The sequence below is a fragment of the Macaca thibetana genome, chromosome 8 (assembly GCF_024542745.1).
Source record: "Macaca thibetana thibetana isolate TM-01 chromosome 8, ASM2454274v1, whole genome shotgun sequence".
Taxonomy (NCBI): domain Eukaryota; kingdom Metazoa; phylum Chordata; class Mammalia; order Primates; family Cercopithecidae; genus Macaca; species Macaca thibetana.
Window position 1 is genome coordinate 57,579,157 of NC_065585.1, and position 14,980 is coordinate 57,594,136.

The window sequence follows — 14,980 nt, forward strand, 5'->3', positions numbered from 1 at the left end:
AGCTAACGCGGAGTGATTACTTCAGATATTTTGAAAAGTAATTTCATGCTCATTTTTTTCTAGTGGTTTTATATGCTTTAGTTTCTTAACACTAAAACGATTTATTCTCTGACTCACAATTCTACTCTGATTCATACTACTTTAATATTTCATTCAAAGATGATTAGATTAACAAAAAAACAAAAAAACTTATTCTGAATACAAATGAGTAAAATAGATAGATGTTACTGTTATCATCCTATCAATTTTAGTTCAACCTGCTAAAATGACTCAACTATTTTAAGATTATGAAACCAAAACGTGATAAAAGCATTAAACAATTTATTTCTCAAAGTAATTTTTTTCCAGTTCTATAGTCAAGTTAACGTTGAGTCGTTATTAGGTTTCCCTGTGTGTTCATGGTTATTTGATATTCTATGGTCTCTGTTCACAAGTACCTTAAAGTATATTTTAAAAGATAATGGGAGGCATCTATATAAAACATTAGGCAATATTAGTTCAATACATAACCAAGTGTCTAATTGTATATTATAGACTATATTTGTTCACTAAGAGAGGACTATTAGTGCTAGTGAGGGGCAATCAGGGAATGTTTTATAAAATATGGAGGATATTGTAGCTTGAAAGAAGACTGGAATTGGTTGAAGAAAGACTGAAATTGGTTCAGAGAAGTCAAGGAAAATACAAATAACAGACTCAGAATTTGTGCTGGAAGAGTAAGAAAACTAAACTCAAGGCTGGGTGTGGGTGGCTCACGCCTGTAATCCCAGCACTTTGGGAGGGCCAAGGCAGGTGGATTACAAGGTCAGGAGTTCAAGACTAGCCTGGCCAACATGGTGAAACTTGTCTCTACTAAAAGTACCAAAATTAGCTGGGTGTGGTGGCGCGTGCCTGTAATCCCACCTACTCTACTTGGGAGGCTGAGGCAGGAGAATCGCTTGAAGCTGGGAGGCGGAGGATGCAGTGAGCTGAGATCGCGCCACTGCACTCCAGCCTGGTGACAGAGCGAGACTCCGTCTCAAAACAAGAGAAAACTAAACTCAATCGGATGGTCATAAAGGCAAAACTTTGGGAAAATTAAGTGCAAAAACCTGAATGGTTCATTGAAGAGTTCAAACTTGCTCAGAAGAGCCAAAGAGTTGATTACAGACACGAATGCAGGGACATCGGGTAGCAAGACTGCATGGTATATATTCTCTAAATGAAAAAATAAACAAGAAGCATAGGCATCAAATACTGTTCACTGGAAAAGTTAATTTAGGAGAACCAGCAAGAAAATATAGAAAGATTATACTGGCAAATCCAAGATATGTTTGTGTTGCTGTTAGCAATACAGAAGATATTGTTGCTAGTAATACTAATCTCATTAATGATATTTTTTTCTCCAAATTTCTACCTTTTACTTAATCTTCCACAGTAGGTCTAAGTGGTTGCCCCACCTCTCCTAACTCCACCCCCACCACAGGTGCACAATCTCACAGGAAGCCCTGGTGGGTTGGAGTGGGCTCGCAGTACTGTTAGGGCTGACACCTTGCATCTCTTCCCAGCTGCATGTAAGTGGCTATAACGGGATTATTTACAACATGAAAACTGGAAAATGCTACAAATCAAGAGTTTTGGCAGAGTAAAGGGAAACAGTTTTGTAAACATTGATTAACACACCACTGTGCACAACTATGTATTTTACCATATTCTTTTCAATTTTTTCTTAGTTACAATTTTTGTTCTCAGCTTCTTAGTTTTTACGAACCAATAAGAAAAATGGTTATAGAATATTTATACTGCTTAAGGCTAGTAGACTAGAAAACATGAACATGAAAGCTCATAATCTATTCTTGTTAGTGGAATGTAATGTCCACAGACTATGAAATCTGATGGAGTTACTCCCATAAAAATGTTTTCTAAATGCCTAGTTTTTCCAATATTCCCTGATGGATACACTATGGGAAGAAAAAAAATCAAGATTGACTTCCATGATAAATCTCTGGTGCTAGAACGGATATCCTGCAAGAAGCAATCATCAAATACCAGGTAACAAGACATCTTTAACAAGAATTCCTGTTTCAGGTAAATTTACACAGTGGGCAAATCATCCAGATTTTAGGACTTGGGATAAGAGCAACAATCTTCAGACAAATCTCTGCAAATCACTCTTCATAAATTGCTTTCACAATAACTTTAATAAATCTGAGATGCTGATATATCCAGCTAGGAGATCACTGAATCCTTTTGTAAACATATGATGACACTGTGACTGACAGCAGGGTATCATCAAAGAAACAACTGCTTGAATAAAGGAAGAAACTTGAGCTCCCAGATTTGCCAGGAAACTTACTTCCATATAGATTGGGGGTGACAGCAACAAAGTTATTGCCCATTTTTTTCTGTGCCACTTCAGAAGTAATAGCATCTACAGATGATAGGCATGTCATTCATTCATTTACTCAACATAAAAATTAAGTTCTTATTATGTGGCAGGGAATGCACCTGTCACTATCTGTCGCCTATTGAAATTATGGTCTATTAGTGAAAAAGACAATTAGCAGTTACAAATCAGTTCAAGGTAAAGGTGTTTCAGACAAGAGAGAGAATGTCCTTTTAGGGAATTGAAAGAAATTCAGTAGGGCAGGAGATGTTGTTAGGGGCAAAATTAATTACCAAACTGCATGTAATTCAAAAAATGAAATTGGTATGTTTTCTTAAGAAAAATAGGAAAGTATAAAATGTTTTCTTTATTTAATATGACATATAGGAGTAAAGAAATGACATTTTATTTTAGAAGGAACTAGAATGTAAAAGGAACAATATGTGTATATTTCAACAATAGACTTAGGCTTCATATTTTAGTAAATTAATATATTTGGAAAAATGCAGATCCCTGATGGGAACTAAATAAGTCCTCTAGACTGACAATAATATGTGTAAACTCATAAGAATTAGCTTACCAGGAACAGAAAATTAGAAATTTGTCAAGGCAAGAGCAAACTGCCCTTCTGCCAAAGATTGCATCATTGCAGATGGTTATGTAAGGTGGTGTTTTAACATGGGAATTCATCCCACTTTTTGCTTCATTGTCTGCCTCTTAACAGAAACAAATATCTGGAAAGTTTTCCTGCCCTACTTTTTCATACTAAGTCGGTGAGTGTCCCTACACTTTTCTGCACGCCCATGACACAAAGAGAGGAAGAAACTTAAAGCCACATTGAAGATGTGCAGCACTTACCTATAGTGTTCCAGGCTCAGAGCCCAAGGTGGAGCTGTTTGAAAAACGATTACCCTTCTATTTATCTGAGGAGTCCACTGGAGGATATTTGTTTAAAAGAATGCCCTACTTAAAATCTCTGCCTGCCATTTTTAATTTCTGTTGATGGTGTGGTATCTCATAGATATTAAGCTACTGTGTTAGCCAAAAAATTAAAGAGAAGCTGTTTCTTTAAAAGACAACATATTATCTTAGCTCTTTATGTTGTATTCCTTTTGTATTTTCTACTACATGAGAGACTGTATTTCTCAGCTGCTTAAAACTCTCCAAGTTATCTTTATTTTTTTTCTCAATATATTCAAAGATGTACTTAACTGAGATCTTTAAAGAGTTCCACCCACCGTGTGTATCTTACAGAAGGTGTTGGATAAGCAATGAAGACATGAGACATAATGACAGTGGTGATGATGATTCTGGTAGTCAAATTTTCAAAGTGCAAAAAATGTGGATTAATCCCATATCAGTATTAAAATCACCATAGTCACTATTTTTTTCCCTTGACATGCACATTACAAAATAGTTCATTATTCTCGCTTGCCAACTGCATTCTATAGCAGAAAGCACTATAAAATTGTGAAGAGCTCATACTTTCAATTGGGTAAACCTGAGTCAGATTACTGGCAGTTTTAGTAACTACTTATGTTACTCAGACAAGTTCCTTAATTTCTCCAGTCCTTAGAGGCCTCTTCCATAAAACAAGAAAAGGAACAACTATAGTTAAAGGCGCTGAATGAGACAACATACATAAACTGCTTAGCATATTGTAGGTACTTAATGCATTTTCTTCCCTCTAAATTTGGAGGAAAAAATGTGGACTTACTACAAATTTATTTTACATGCTCTTTTCAGATATAAAGGACTAAAGAATATGTTTTCAGTAGAAATATATTCTTTAACATTCATTCATTATAAAAGTTTAATTTCCCTTAATATTTATATTTATCACTAATTTAATATATTCTGTTATAAGAGTAATTAATTATACTATTTATTTTGTTGGTATATATTATTATACCTTGTAATCTTTCCATTCTTTTTGTTGTTCCTTTTTCAAATATTCATTTTTGACATCCTCCTACAAAGGAATACAAGATTAGATTGAATAAATGAGCCCTTTTTCCAATTATTTAGTATTCTATACCATGGATTCTTCCACTAAATTCATAATTAAAGCAAACCTTGACATGTTTAATTGTGGGCAGCTGGAAAATAACAGCAGAGGCATTGAATAGGCACATAGTAAAAAGAAATAGGATAACTTATTGGAACAACCCAAAAATGTGAAGAATAAAGTGAAACTTTCAGAAAAACAATATAAAAAAATAGCTATATTGGTACTTATATGACAAATTATCATATATAAAGAATTTAGCTATGTTTATATAAAGCAAGACACACCCATACCCTCCCCACTCCAAGTACATACAAGTTTTCCCAGGTATTCTTGTATCTTAATAACACTACCATTTTATAAAATGGAAACAAGTAAAAAACAGAGAAGTGAGATTTTTTAAGATTTGTTCCCCATTTTAAAATTAAAGATTTGACCAACATGGTCTCTATATTGCTATGTGACACTAAGATCATTATTCCATTTCTTCTGTGTATATCATCCTTTTTGTTTTGCTGTTTTAAAATTCAAATTGCAAACATGAGTGAATATAAATCTACACATAAGTTGAATAAATGATTATATACTATACATACAAAATTTCAAACCCACAACTTTCTTACCAATAATCTAACACAGAGCTTTAGTTCTCAAATGAAAAAGGGCATTTTTACATTTTAGAAGGATGTGATTATGCTTCTACTACATTTTACATATTTTAGAAGGACTCAATTAAATATATAAATGTAAAAACAGATTTCTTAAGCAGAAAAAGGAGTACACTACTTAACATTCCAACTATTCATATAAAAACCTGCAATAGTACCTTATGGCCTATTGATGATCAAAATAAGTCAAATGATAGTGAATCTGATTTCATACACTGTCACATATAATACAAGTATAAAAGGCATACAATGTACAACAGCTTATTTCTCTTCTTGAATATGGTCTGTCACTTAACATGGTAAGTTTTCAGCTCAACATGACAGTAACTTGTCACAGTTAATTTTTTAAAAATCAAACAAATTAATAGAGGGTAAGAAACACGGACTATTCATTTCAACAAAATATGAATGAATTCAAACAACACTATGCATAATTTAAATATTAGCTAATTCTACAGACACATAAGTATCTGCCTGTGTTCACAACTTACATATGTTTTTTAGTGTTTGAAAACCAGTTTACAGTAATTCCTGTATGATAAATACTGAATGAAATCACTTTTGTTTTTTCTCAGAGACTCATCATAGGTTGGCATTTTCTTTTAAAATTATGTCTGTAATAATTCTCAATGTGAAGGAAACTTTAGGATTAATTATAGTGGAAATAGCTTTTTTGACATTATTATTCCTCAAACAAGGACAATTTACTGGATAGCTTCACATTGTAGAATAACTAATGACCCCATCTCTTTTTGGCACTCCAAATTAAACATCTTTCAATGAAAACAAAAAACAGATGTTCAACATTAGCAGATGTCCAGGGTGACACACTAAACATATGCAGGGAGTGGAAATCCTAGCTCCACTCACATGTGTGAGAAATGCTGACCAGTGCATGGAGGATTTCCAAGCACCATCACTTGGTTTTGTAAGAATAGAATTTCATTCATGTATTAGATAATGAGATCCTCCCACATTCCAATGTCTTTCATGTGCCAAATCTATTTTTTTCAACAAAGTGTAATGATCTACTAGAAATTTTAGACCACAGTTTTCTTATTTTTGTATTATGTCTACATAAAAGAACAAAATAAGCAAAGAACTATAATATACAAAAATAATTTTTCTGCACTATCAAAATAAATTCTTAAATTTATCTATTTTCCTTAAATTCCAAGTGGCTTCCACCATTATTCACTTTGAGCCTACTCAAATGCCATCTTCTCAGTGTAGACTTCCCTTGTTCAATTCAGGCAGAATCTCTGAATTGAACTATCTATTTTTCTCCCCACTGGAAGATTTGTGAAGGCAAGGAGTCATCTGATTTATGATTCTATTTCCAGTGCCTAGAATAGAGGAGGTGGTAGATACTCAACAAATTACTTGTTGATTATTTGGAAGAAGATCTAAACGGTCATTATTGCCTCCTCCCTTTTTCTATTACTTTATTTTGGGAGTTTATGGGAGGTCATTCCTCACCAATCAGTGCCACAGTACTTTAAATAATGTCTCTAAGGTTTTTCCATGTTCTTACATGTAACAGTTTGTTATTTTTTACAAATGAGTAGTATTCCAGTATCCTCATGAACTTCACTTTGTTGATTCATTTTTCTGTTGAGGAATATTTCTGTTTTTCAATTGTTCTATTATTAAGACTTAGACTGCTATGAACATTCTTGTAAAAATCTTTTGTGTTTCTTTTTGACACTTCCGTTAAATACTTAGGAATGGAGATGCTGAGCCATAGGGTAGATGTAGGTCTAACTTTAAAGGAAATAGTCAAAGATTTCTCCAAACTTGTGTAATTTTACACTAACATCAGCAATGTAGAGTAGTTCCAATTGCTCATCACCTCACCCTGTCACATGCCAACTTATGACACCAAAGTTATAATTGCCTATGTTTAGTTCTGGAATCTTTATGGGTCTGCACTTTATGTGCAATGTGTTTGATCTGTCTTGAATTACTATTATATTATTCTTTTTTTCTTAAAGTGAAGCTAATGATTATTGTTCATTTTTCCCATGCAAAAATATTTATTTGTATCTTACCTCTATCATATTTAAATTTTAGCCATATTGGAAAATATAAAATAATATCTACCTGTGGTTTTAAATCAAATTTCCCTAATAATTAATGTTGTTGAACACTACTTTATGTGTTTACTGGACATTTTCATATCTTCTTCTGCAAAGTGTCAGTCAGGTGTTTTGCCCATTTTATAATTGGGTATTTTTCTTACTACTGTTGGTGCATAATAGTACTTTACACATTCTGCATACACATCCTTATTCATATTTATGTACTGTGAATATTTTCTAAGACCTTTCTGCTGATTATATTAATCCTGTCTTCTTATGAGTAGATATTGATGAAGCCCACATTATAACTTAAGAAAATTTTATATCAGTGGCTTTTTTTTTGCCCTGCCAAAGGCATATTTCCCCACACCAAATTCATAAATATATTCTCCTATGTTTTATTCTAGAATCTTTAAGTTTCTGGGATTTATGCTTGTTTGATAAGTCTTGAATTTTTCTTCCTTTTTATAAAGATAGAGGTTTAAGTCCATTTATTTTCCATAGAAATGTTTTGTTATAAAGATTATCTTTTTCTCTTTGAATTGACTGGAGTTTTGTAAAAAATCTATTAAGAACACAAGTGAGTCTAGTGTCGTACTATATTTGTTCCATTATTTTACTTGTCTCTGTGTATGTCAATATGAAATTTTGTTGATCATTGCAACTTTATTGTAAGTCTTGAAATAAAGGGCGATTCCTCCAGTTTTGTTCTTTTTCATTATTTATTTGATTATTATGCATCATTTGTCTTTTCCCTTGAATTTTAGAACAGCTTGATGGTTTCTTCAAAATAAACATAAGAGAGCGATTCCTTTGTGTTCATAAATAAACTTGGAAGAATGAACATCTTAAACATATTAAGTCTGTTAATCCATGAACATGGTATTAATTTTCATTTACTTCAGTGCCTTTAAGTTCATGTAATAATGTTTTCTAGTTGTCAGTGTAGCAATTATATACCTTTTCTTTATATTTATTGTGAAGTTTTGCACATATTGTTTTAGATTTAATCCTAAATGTTTTACGTTTTCTGATACTACTCTAAATGTTATCTTTTTTCCCAATTGTTCTTTGTTATTACATCAAAATACAACTGCTTTTTGTATATGGATGTCATAGTATCATTTGAGTAGGGTATTCTACATATACAATTGTGTTGTCTGGAAACAGGCAGTTTTACTTCTTCCTTTCCCAACTTTATGTTTTTAATTTATTTTTTTCTTGTCTTTTTGTGCTGTATTGGCTTCCAGTGCAATGTTGAATAGAAATGGTAACAGTCTTGCCTTCTCTTAGGTGAAATGAGTTTCAACATTAAGTGTAATGTTAGGTTAAAGTTTCTACTAACATTTATTGGATTGAAAAGTTCCTTTCACTTCTAAGTTTCCTGAGAGTTTTTGTCTAAAGATTGCTTATTTTTTCTGCAATCTACTGAGATGTTCATATGTTTTTATCTTGTATTCTGTTAGTGTAGTGAATTATATTGATTGTTTTAAATGTTACAACAACCTTGTACTTCTGATAAAATGACACGTTAATTATATATCATCCTTTTTATACATGGCTAGATTTGACTTGCTAATATCTTGTTAAATGTTTTTATGTATCTTCAAGAGGGACATTTCTAATTTTCTTTTCTTGTAATGCTATTGTTAGGTATGAATAAGGGTAATGCTAACTTCATGAAGTGTGTGATATATCCCCACACACTATATTTTCTGAAAGAGTGTACATTACTGATATTATGTCTTCTTTGAATATGTGATGAAATTCATTATTGAAGACATCTGGGCCTATAGTTTACATTGTGGGAAAGTTTTTTATTATTATTATTACAAGTTTAATTTCTATAATACATGTAGTATCACTTAGGATTTTTTATTTGTCTGGTTTTGGGTATAATTAGCTCTTTTTTTAATATAACATTTTTTCATTATACTTTAAGTTCTGGGATACATATGCAGAATGTGCAGTTTTGTTACATAGGTATACACATGCCATAGTGGTTTGCTGCATCCATCAACCCGTCATCTACATTAGGTATTTCTCCTAATGCTATCCCTCCCCTAGCCCTCCACCCCCAGACAGGCCCTGGTGTGTGATATGCCCCTCCCTGTGTCCATGTGTTCTCATTGTTCAACTCCCACTTATGAGTGAGAATATGCGGTGTTTGGTTTTTGTTCCTGTGTTAGTTTGCTGAGAATGATGGTTTCCACCTTTATCCATGTCCCTGCAAAAGATATTAACTCATCCTTTTTATGGCTGCATAGTATTCCATGGTGTATATATGCCACATTTTTGTCCAGTTTATCATTGATGAGTGTTTGGGTTGGTTCCAAGTCTTTGGTATTGTGAACAGTGCTGCAATAAACATACATGTGCATATGTCTTTATAGTAGAATGATTTATAATCGTTTAGGCATATACCCAGTAATGGGATTGCTGGGTCAAATGGTATTTCTGATTCTAGATCCTTGAAGAATTGCCACACTGTCTTCCACAATGGTTGAACTAATTTACACTCCCACCAACAGTGTAAAGGCGTTCCTATTTCTCCACATCCTCTCCAGCATCTGTTGCTTCTTGACTTTTCAATGATCATCATTCTAACTGGTGTGAGATGGTATCTCATTGTGGTTTTGATTTGCATTTCTCTATTGACCAGCAATAATGAGAATTTTTCATATGTTTTTTGGCTGTGGTGTGCTGTATTCAGGAGACCCATCTCACATGCAAAGACACACATAGGCTCAAAATAAAGGGATGGAGGAATATTTACCAAGCAAATGGAAAGCAAAAAAAAAAAAAAAAAAAAAAAAAAAAAAAAAAAAAAAAAAAAAAAAAAAGAAAGAAAGAAAAGAAAAGCAAGCAAGCAAGCAGGGGTTGCAATCCTAGTCTCTGATAAAACAGACTTTAAACAAGCAAAGATCAAAAAACACAAACAAGGACATTGCATAATGGTAAAGGGATCAATGCAACAGAGGAGCTAACTATCCAACCAATACAGGAGAACCCAGATTCATAAAGCAAGTTCTGAGAGACATACAAAGAGACTTAGACTCCCACACAATAATAGTTTATGGTTGATCATATAAAAGTAGAGATAAATAAATTTTTGCCAAGTTCATGTTAAACAATGGGTTGTTTTTACAAAACAAAAACAAAAAGTCATTAAAAAATGGGGAAATTCTAATCAACATTGATATTTTAAAGTAACAAATGTCTTTTTTTGGCAGATGACATGTTGTAATAGCTTTGTTCAAATTTTGTTATATGAAGTTCTCTACATAAGGCATTTTCATACAAAATGCTTTTTCTCCAATTCTTATTTAAATAAAATTAGATGATTTTAGTACAGTTATAATACAGGAACTATAAAATAATCTAGAACTGATGATATTGATTCTACTCTTAGGTAGCAAATGTTAGTTAAATAATTTTATTCCTATTTAAAGTAGCCCAATCATCACCTATAATTCCAAGTCTCTCACAAAATACGGTCTCTGAAAAACATGAGGCACCTGGAGGAAAATAAATAAAATGGTAATTGCATATACACTTTAAAAAATATACAGTAATTGTGAGTGAAATATAATAACGAAAGGATAGATTCTGATCATCTAAGCATAGCATTCATGTTCCAACAAAGCTGTTGCATTATCTGACAGATTAAAAAGTCATAAATAATAATAAAATTGTATTGTACTGTTTCTTTGATTTTATAAAGAATCTCCATTTAGAGTATAATTAATGAATAAGACAGACAAAAAGGCAGACACACAGAGACAAAAAAGAGAGAAGTTACTTAAAAAAAAATACAGTAGAATCTTTCATTCAGCAAAAGCGAAACATCAAGTAGCTTTTAAAATAATTACTCTAATCTGAAACAAAGAAACATGACTTTTGACCCCAGTATTTGTACAGAAGAAAAATGTAGGAAAATAGAATATTTGAAACCAAATCTTAGATACCACTAACTCTAGCTCTACATTATTTGAATTCCCTCTATAATAGTCCTGACATATGGCATTACGGTGCCTGCTTGAACACTTCCAAAGGATAGGGTATTACTACTTCACTGGTGAGTATGGGCCAGTCCTGGATAGATAGGTTCTATAAAATGCTGTCTATAGTTACTTGAAATCAAACATCACAGAACTTTTAACCGTTAGTTCTTATTCTGTGATCTAGGAAAATGAATACATTGATACTTTCTGCATGAGAGATTTTAAAATATGAATGTTGGATATAATGTAATCCATCTTATTTTCTCTATTCTGAGCATCTTTTTATGTTTCGATCAATACTCTGATATTTCCAATTAAATTACTGGTTCATCCCTCTAAAATGCCTGTGCTATTTCTAACCAGAAAAATACATGTGGAATGAGAAACTACCTACTTGGCATTTATGATATTATGTTTAACATAGAAATAATGCAGTAAAAATAACATACAACAATACTGAAATCTGTTAACCTCAGATCTCTCATAGAATTCTGAATAAACATATCTTTTGTTCGTATTCATTACATATATTTTTCGAAAGAATGATGACATTGTTATCTCATGGAATTTGGCAACCTCAGTTTCTCAGTAATATATACATGTACACACACACACACACACACATATATATACATATATGACATAGAGTTATTAGGATTTGGATTACCAGGCATTTTATGTGCAGTAAATTATTTTAAACTTCTTTTTCACAGTAAAGATAGTGAAAGTAATAGATAAAATTCTCTAAGTTCTATGATCCAAGAACTTTGCTTCTCTAAAAACTGTTCCTACTTATCATTTGATGATGTGGAATAAACTTTGGAAAACATTCTTGTAGTTTCAAAAAAACATACCATTTTAAGTAAATCATTGTATGTATTTGCAAAACCTAGTATTAAATTCCATCAGTATTCAGACTAACATGTTTAACCAATGTTTTGTTGCTGTGAATAAAAATAAATTGATTTGCTTATTTATATTAGAAACTCTGAATGAAAATGGGAAAAGTGAGTACCTGTGAACAACAAAGAAAAAGTTAGATGTCAACCTTTGCCATTTGAATTGATACACCTACTTACTCTTAAAGAAATGCCAAGTGTACATTTCCACTCAGAACCATATCCAGAGGAAAGCTTCCTCAAGCATGTAAGTGTTCCTGCTTAATTAGTCCTTGACATCTATTGTTCATGAACCCTAAGCTGGAGAGGGTTCATAATTCTTATGAACATTCATTGAGATTCCCTCCATTCATTGAGGGAAAACATTCATTGAGATACCTCCAATTTGACATGGCTAGCAGAATACAATGACCATATTTCATTGAAATGGATGAAAGCGTACTAATATAAGATCAAAATGATAGCATGTTGGTAAGGAGGGGAGAACAGACCAGTAAGATGTTGTATAAGACAGAAAACACATGAAATATGATAAAGATAATGATAATTTCATTTTATAATTTTAGATAGGAAAAATAATACTTTTCCTAGAGAAGAAATATTTGCTTGGGAGATCAGCTAGTTAATGAATATATTAGGTGGCATCTGCAAATATTTCTTCATGCTCCAAGTGCTGACTTCAGTATGAATCTTCAGAATAAAGTTAAATAATTCCACAATTGGAATTATAAATGAGTTTTAATTCAGAATAAGCCCAGAATAGGTTTTGTGTCAGAGACACAGTGTAGCATATCAGAACTTAAACCACCATGTCACCACCACTCTGCATAAATGTCTCCCAGAAATCTCAAGAACCAGGCTATATGACAAGGGTAAACTCTGCAAAATCCCCCTGTCACCCACTTTTTATACATGGCAGCAGGGCTAAGGCTCCCATAAGCAGAATTGGCATTTCTTGATTTTCTACAAAGTTAACATCGAGTTGAAAATAAGCACTTCAGCTACCAAGCTGGAGTCTTATCTACAATGATGGATATAAATTCAGGAACCGAAAATAAAAAAAAAATCATGAGCATGATAGATATACTTCACAACATATTATTCTTAGATATTAAAAACACAACTAGGTAAATTTTCAATGTTATACACTGGATGATTAGTAGAATTGATATTATTGATGATTCACCCTGGTAAACTGTAAGATTGAACTGAAGTTTTACCTCAACACATTAAAAAGTGCAAAGAAAACAAAATGAAAAGAATGAGAGTAAAGTTAGAAATGTGAAGAGTAAATCAGGGATTTTCAAGATTCATTTCACATGTGCCAACAAGAGATAACAGAGAGATTAGAGCCGTTAAAGTATGACGACTAAGTGTTCACATGCCACCACTACGTTTCTGAATTAATCTCCTTCCGTTTTAATCTATGCTCATTCTATGCCAGCCACACTGGCTTATTCTCTTCTTTAAACTTGTTTACCATGTTCTCAAGTCACATAAAAGGTGAATCTTTGCATGTGGCTGTTCCCTCTTTCTGAAACACTTTTCCCTAAAATGTTTGGCTCATTCACTCAATTCCTTCAGGATTCTATTCAATGTCAGCATATCCATAAGACCTTCCCCACCTACATTTTATAAACTAACACCCTCCAGTGCTGGGCACTCCATCCTGGGTCTCCACTATATTTATCCCCACAATGGGAAATGCATAAATAACCAAACCATTCAGTTGTTTATTGTCAGTTTCCTTCACCAGACTGCAGGCACTTCCTCTGTTTTGCTACCTACTATGTTCTCTGTAATCGGAGCATTGACTGGAACACAGTAGGAACTTACTTGTTAAATAAATGAATTAATGATAGGCACCAAAGAAATGTTCCCAAGCTTTGAAACTTAGGATGGAACTGTGGAACTATGGATTTGGAACACATCTTAGTGATGAGAAAACAGTTCAACTTTTATCATCAAAGAACCCACAATGCCTGATCAACATGGAGAAAACCTGTCTCTACTAAAAATACAAACAATTAGTTGGGCATGGTGTAATCCTAGCTACTCAGGAGGCTGAGGCAGGAGAATTGATTGAACCCGGGAGGTGGAGGTTGCAGTGAGCCGAGATTGTTCCATTCTGCTCCAGTCTGGGCAACAAGAGCAAAACTCCATCTCAAATATATATATTTATTTTGTTAAACCAATTACCTCAATACTAAAGGACGGAAAAAACAGAAAATAGACAAATAAAATATAAGAAATAAAATCAGTCTGGCTTCAGATCATTTATCTGTAAGAATGAGCAATGATGCATTAATGTAATATTGAAGGCTATTTACCCAACTTAACTGGCATTATAAATTGAAAATAAAAAATTTAGGCACATAAAAACTGTAAAAAAAGAAAACCATTAAAAAAATCAAAGTGAGAAAATAGAACGTTGAAAGACCTAAGAAATAGAAATAAATGACGAGTTGATGGGTGCAGCACACCAACATGGCACAAGTATACATATGTAACAAACCTGCACGTTATGCACATGTACCCTACAACTTAAAGTATAATAATAATAAATAAATTAAAAAAAAAGAAATAAATTCAAGGCTAAAAATAAATATTATTTATTACTAATAAATAAATAATTATCAATCATTGGAAATGTGGCTTTGAAATATTTAAATTAAGAAATTACTGATAAAAGAGAGTCAGGATTGAAGAAATTACTAGTATTCCTGTACTAATTTTCCACATAACTTAAATAAGAACCATACACGAAATGGTAGGCAAAACAGTAATGTACTTTATTCAGATAATATGTGTTAATATTTCAAAATTCATTGTGAATGTGGAAAAAGAAATATATGTCTGAACCATTGAACAATATGCTTATTGTGATTTCTGTACACAGATGTTTCTAGTAGAAACATTTTACTTTATTTTGCATTGGAGGGGAAATATTAGGGA

At 32.6% G+C, this 14,980-nt stretch overlaps 1 protein-coding gene across 1 annotated transcript in view; it reads right to left on the minus strand.

Annotated features, from left to right (window-relative positions):
- CNBD1 (cyclic nucleotide binding domain containing 1) overlaps window positions 1-14,980 on the minus strand; it is a 594,524-nt gene that overhangs the window by 8,305 nt on the left and 571,239 nt on the right. Inside the window, exon 12 of the mRNA XM_050801223.1 lies at window positions 4,278-4,337. Within this exon, the coding sequence (XP_050657180.1) occupies window positions 4,278-4,337 (60 nt within the window). The remainder of the gene's footprint in view (window positions 1-4,277; window positions 4,338-14,980) is intronic.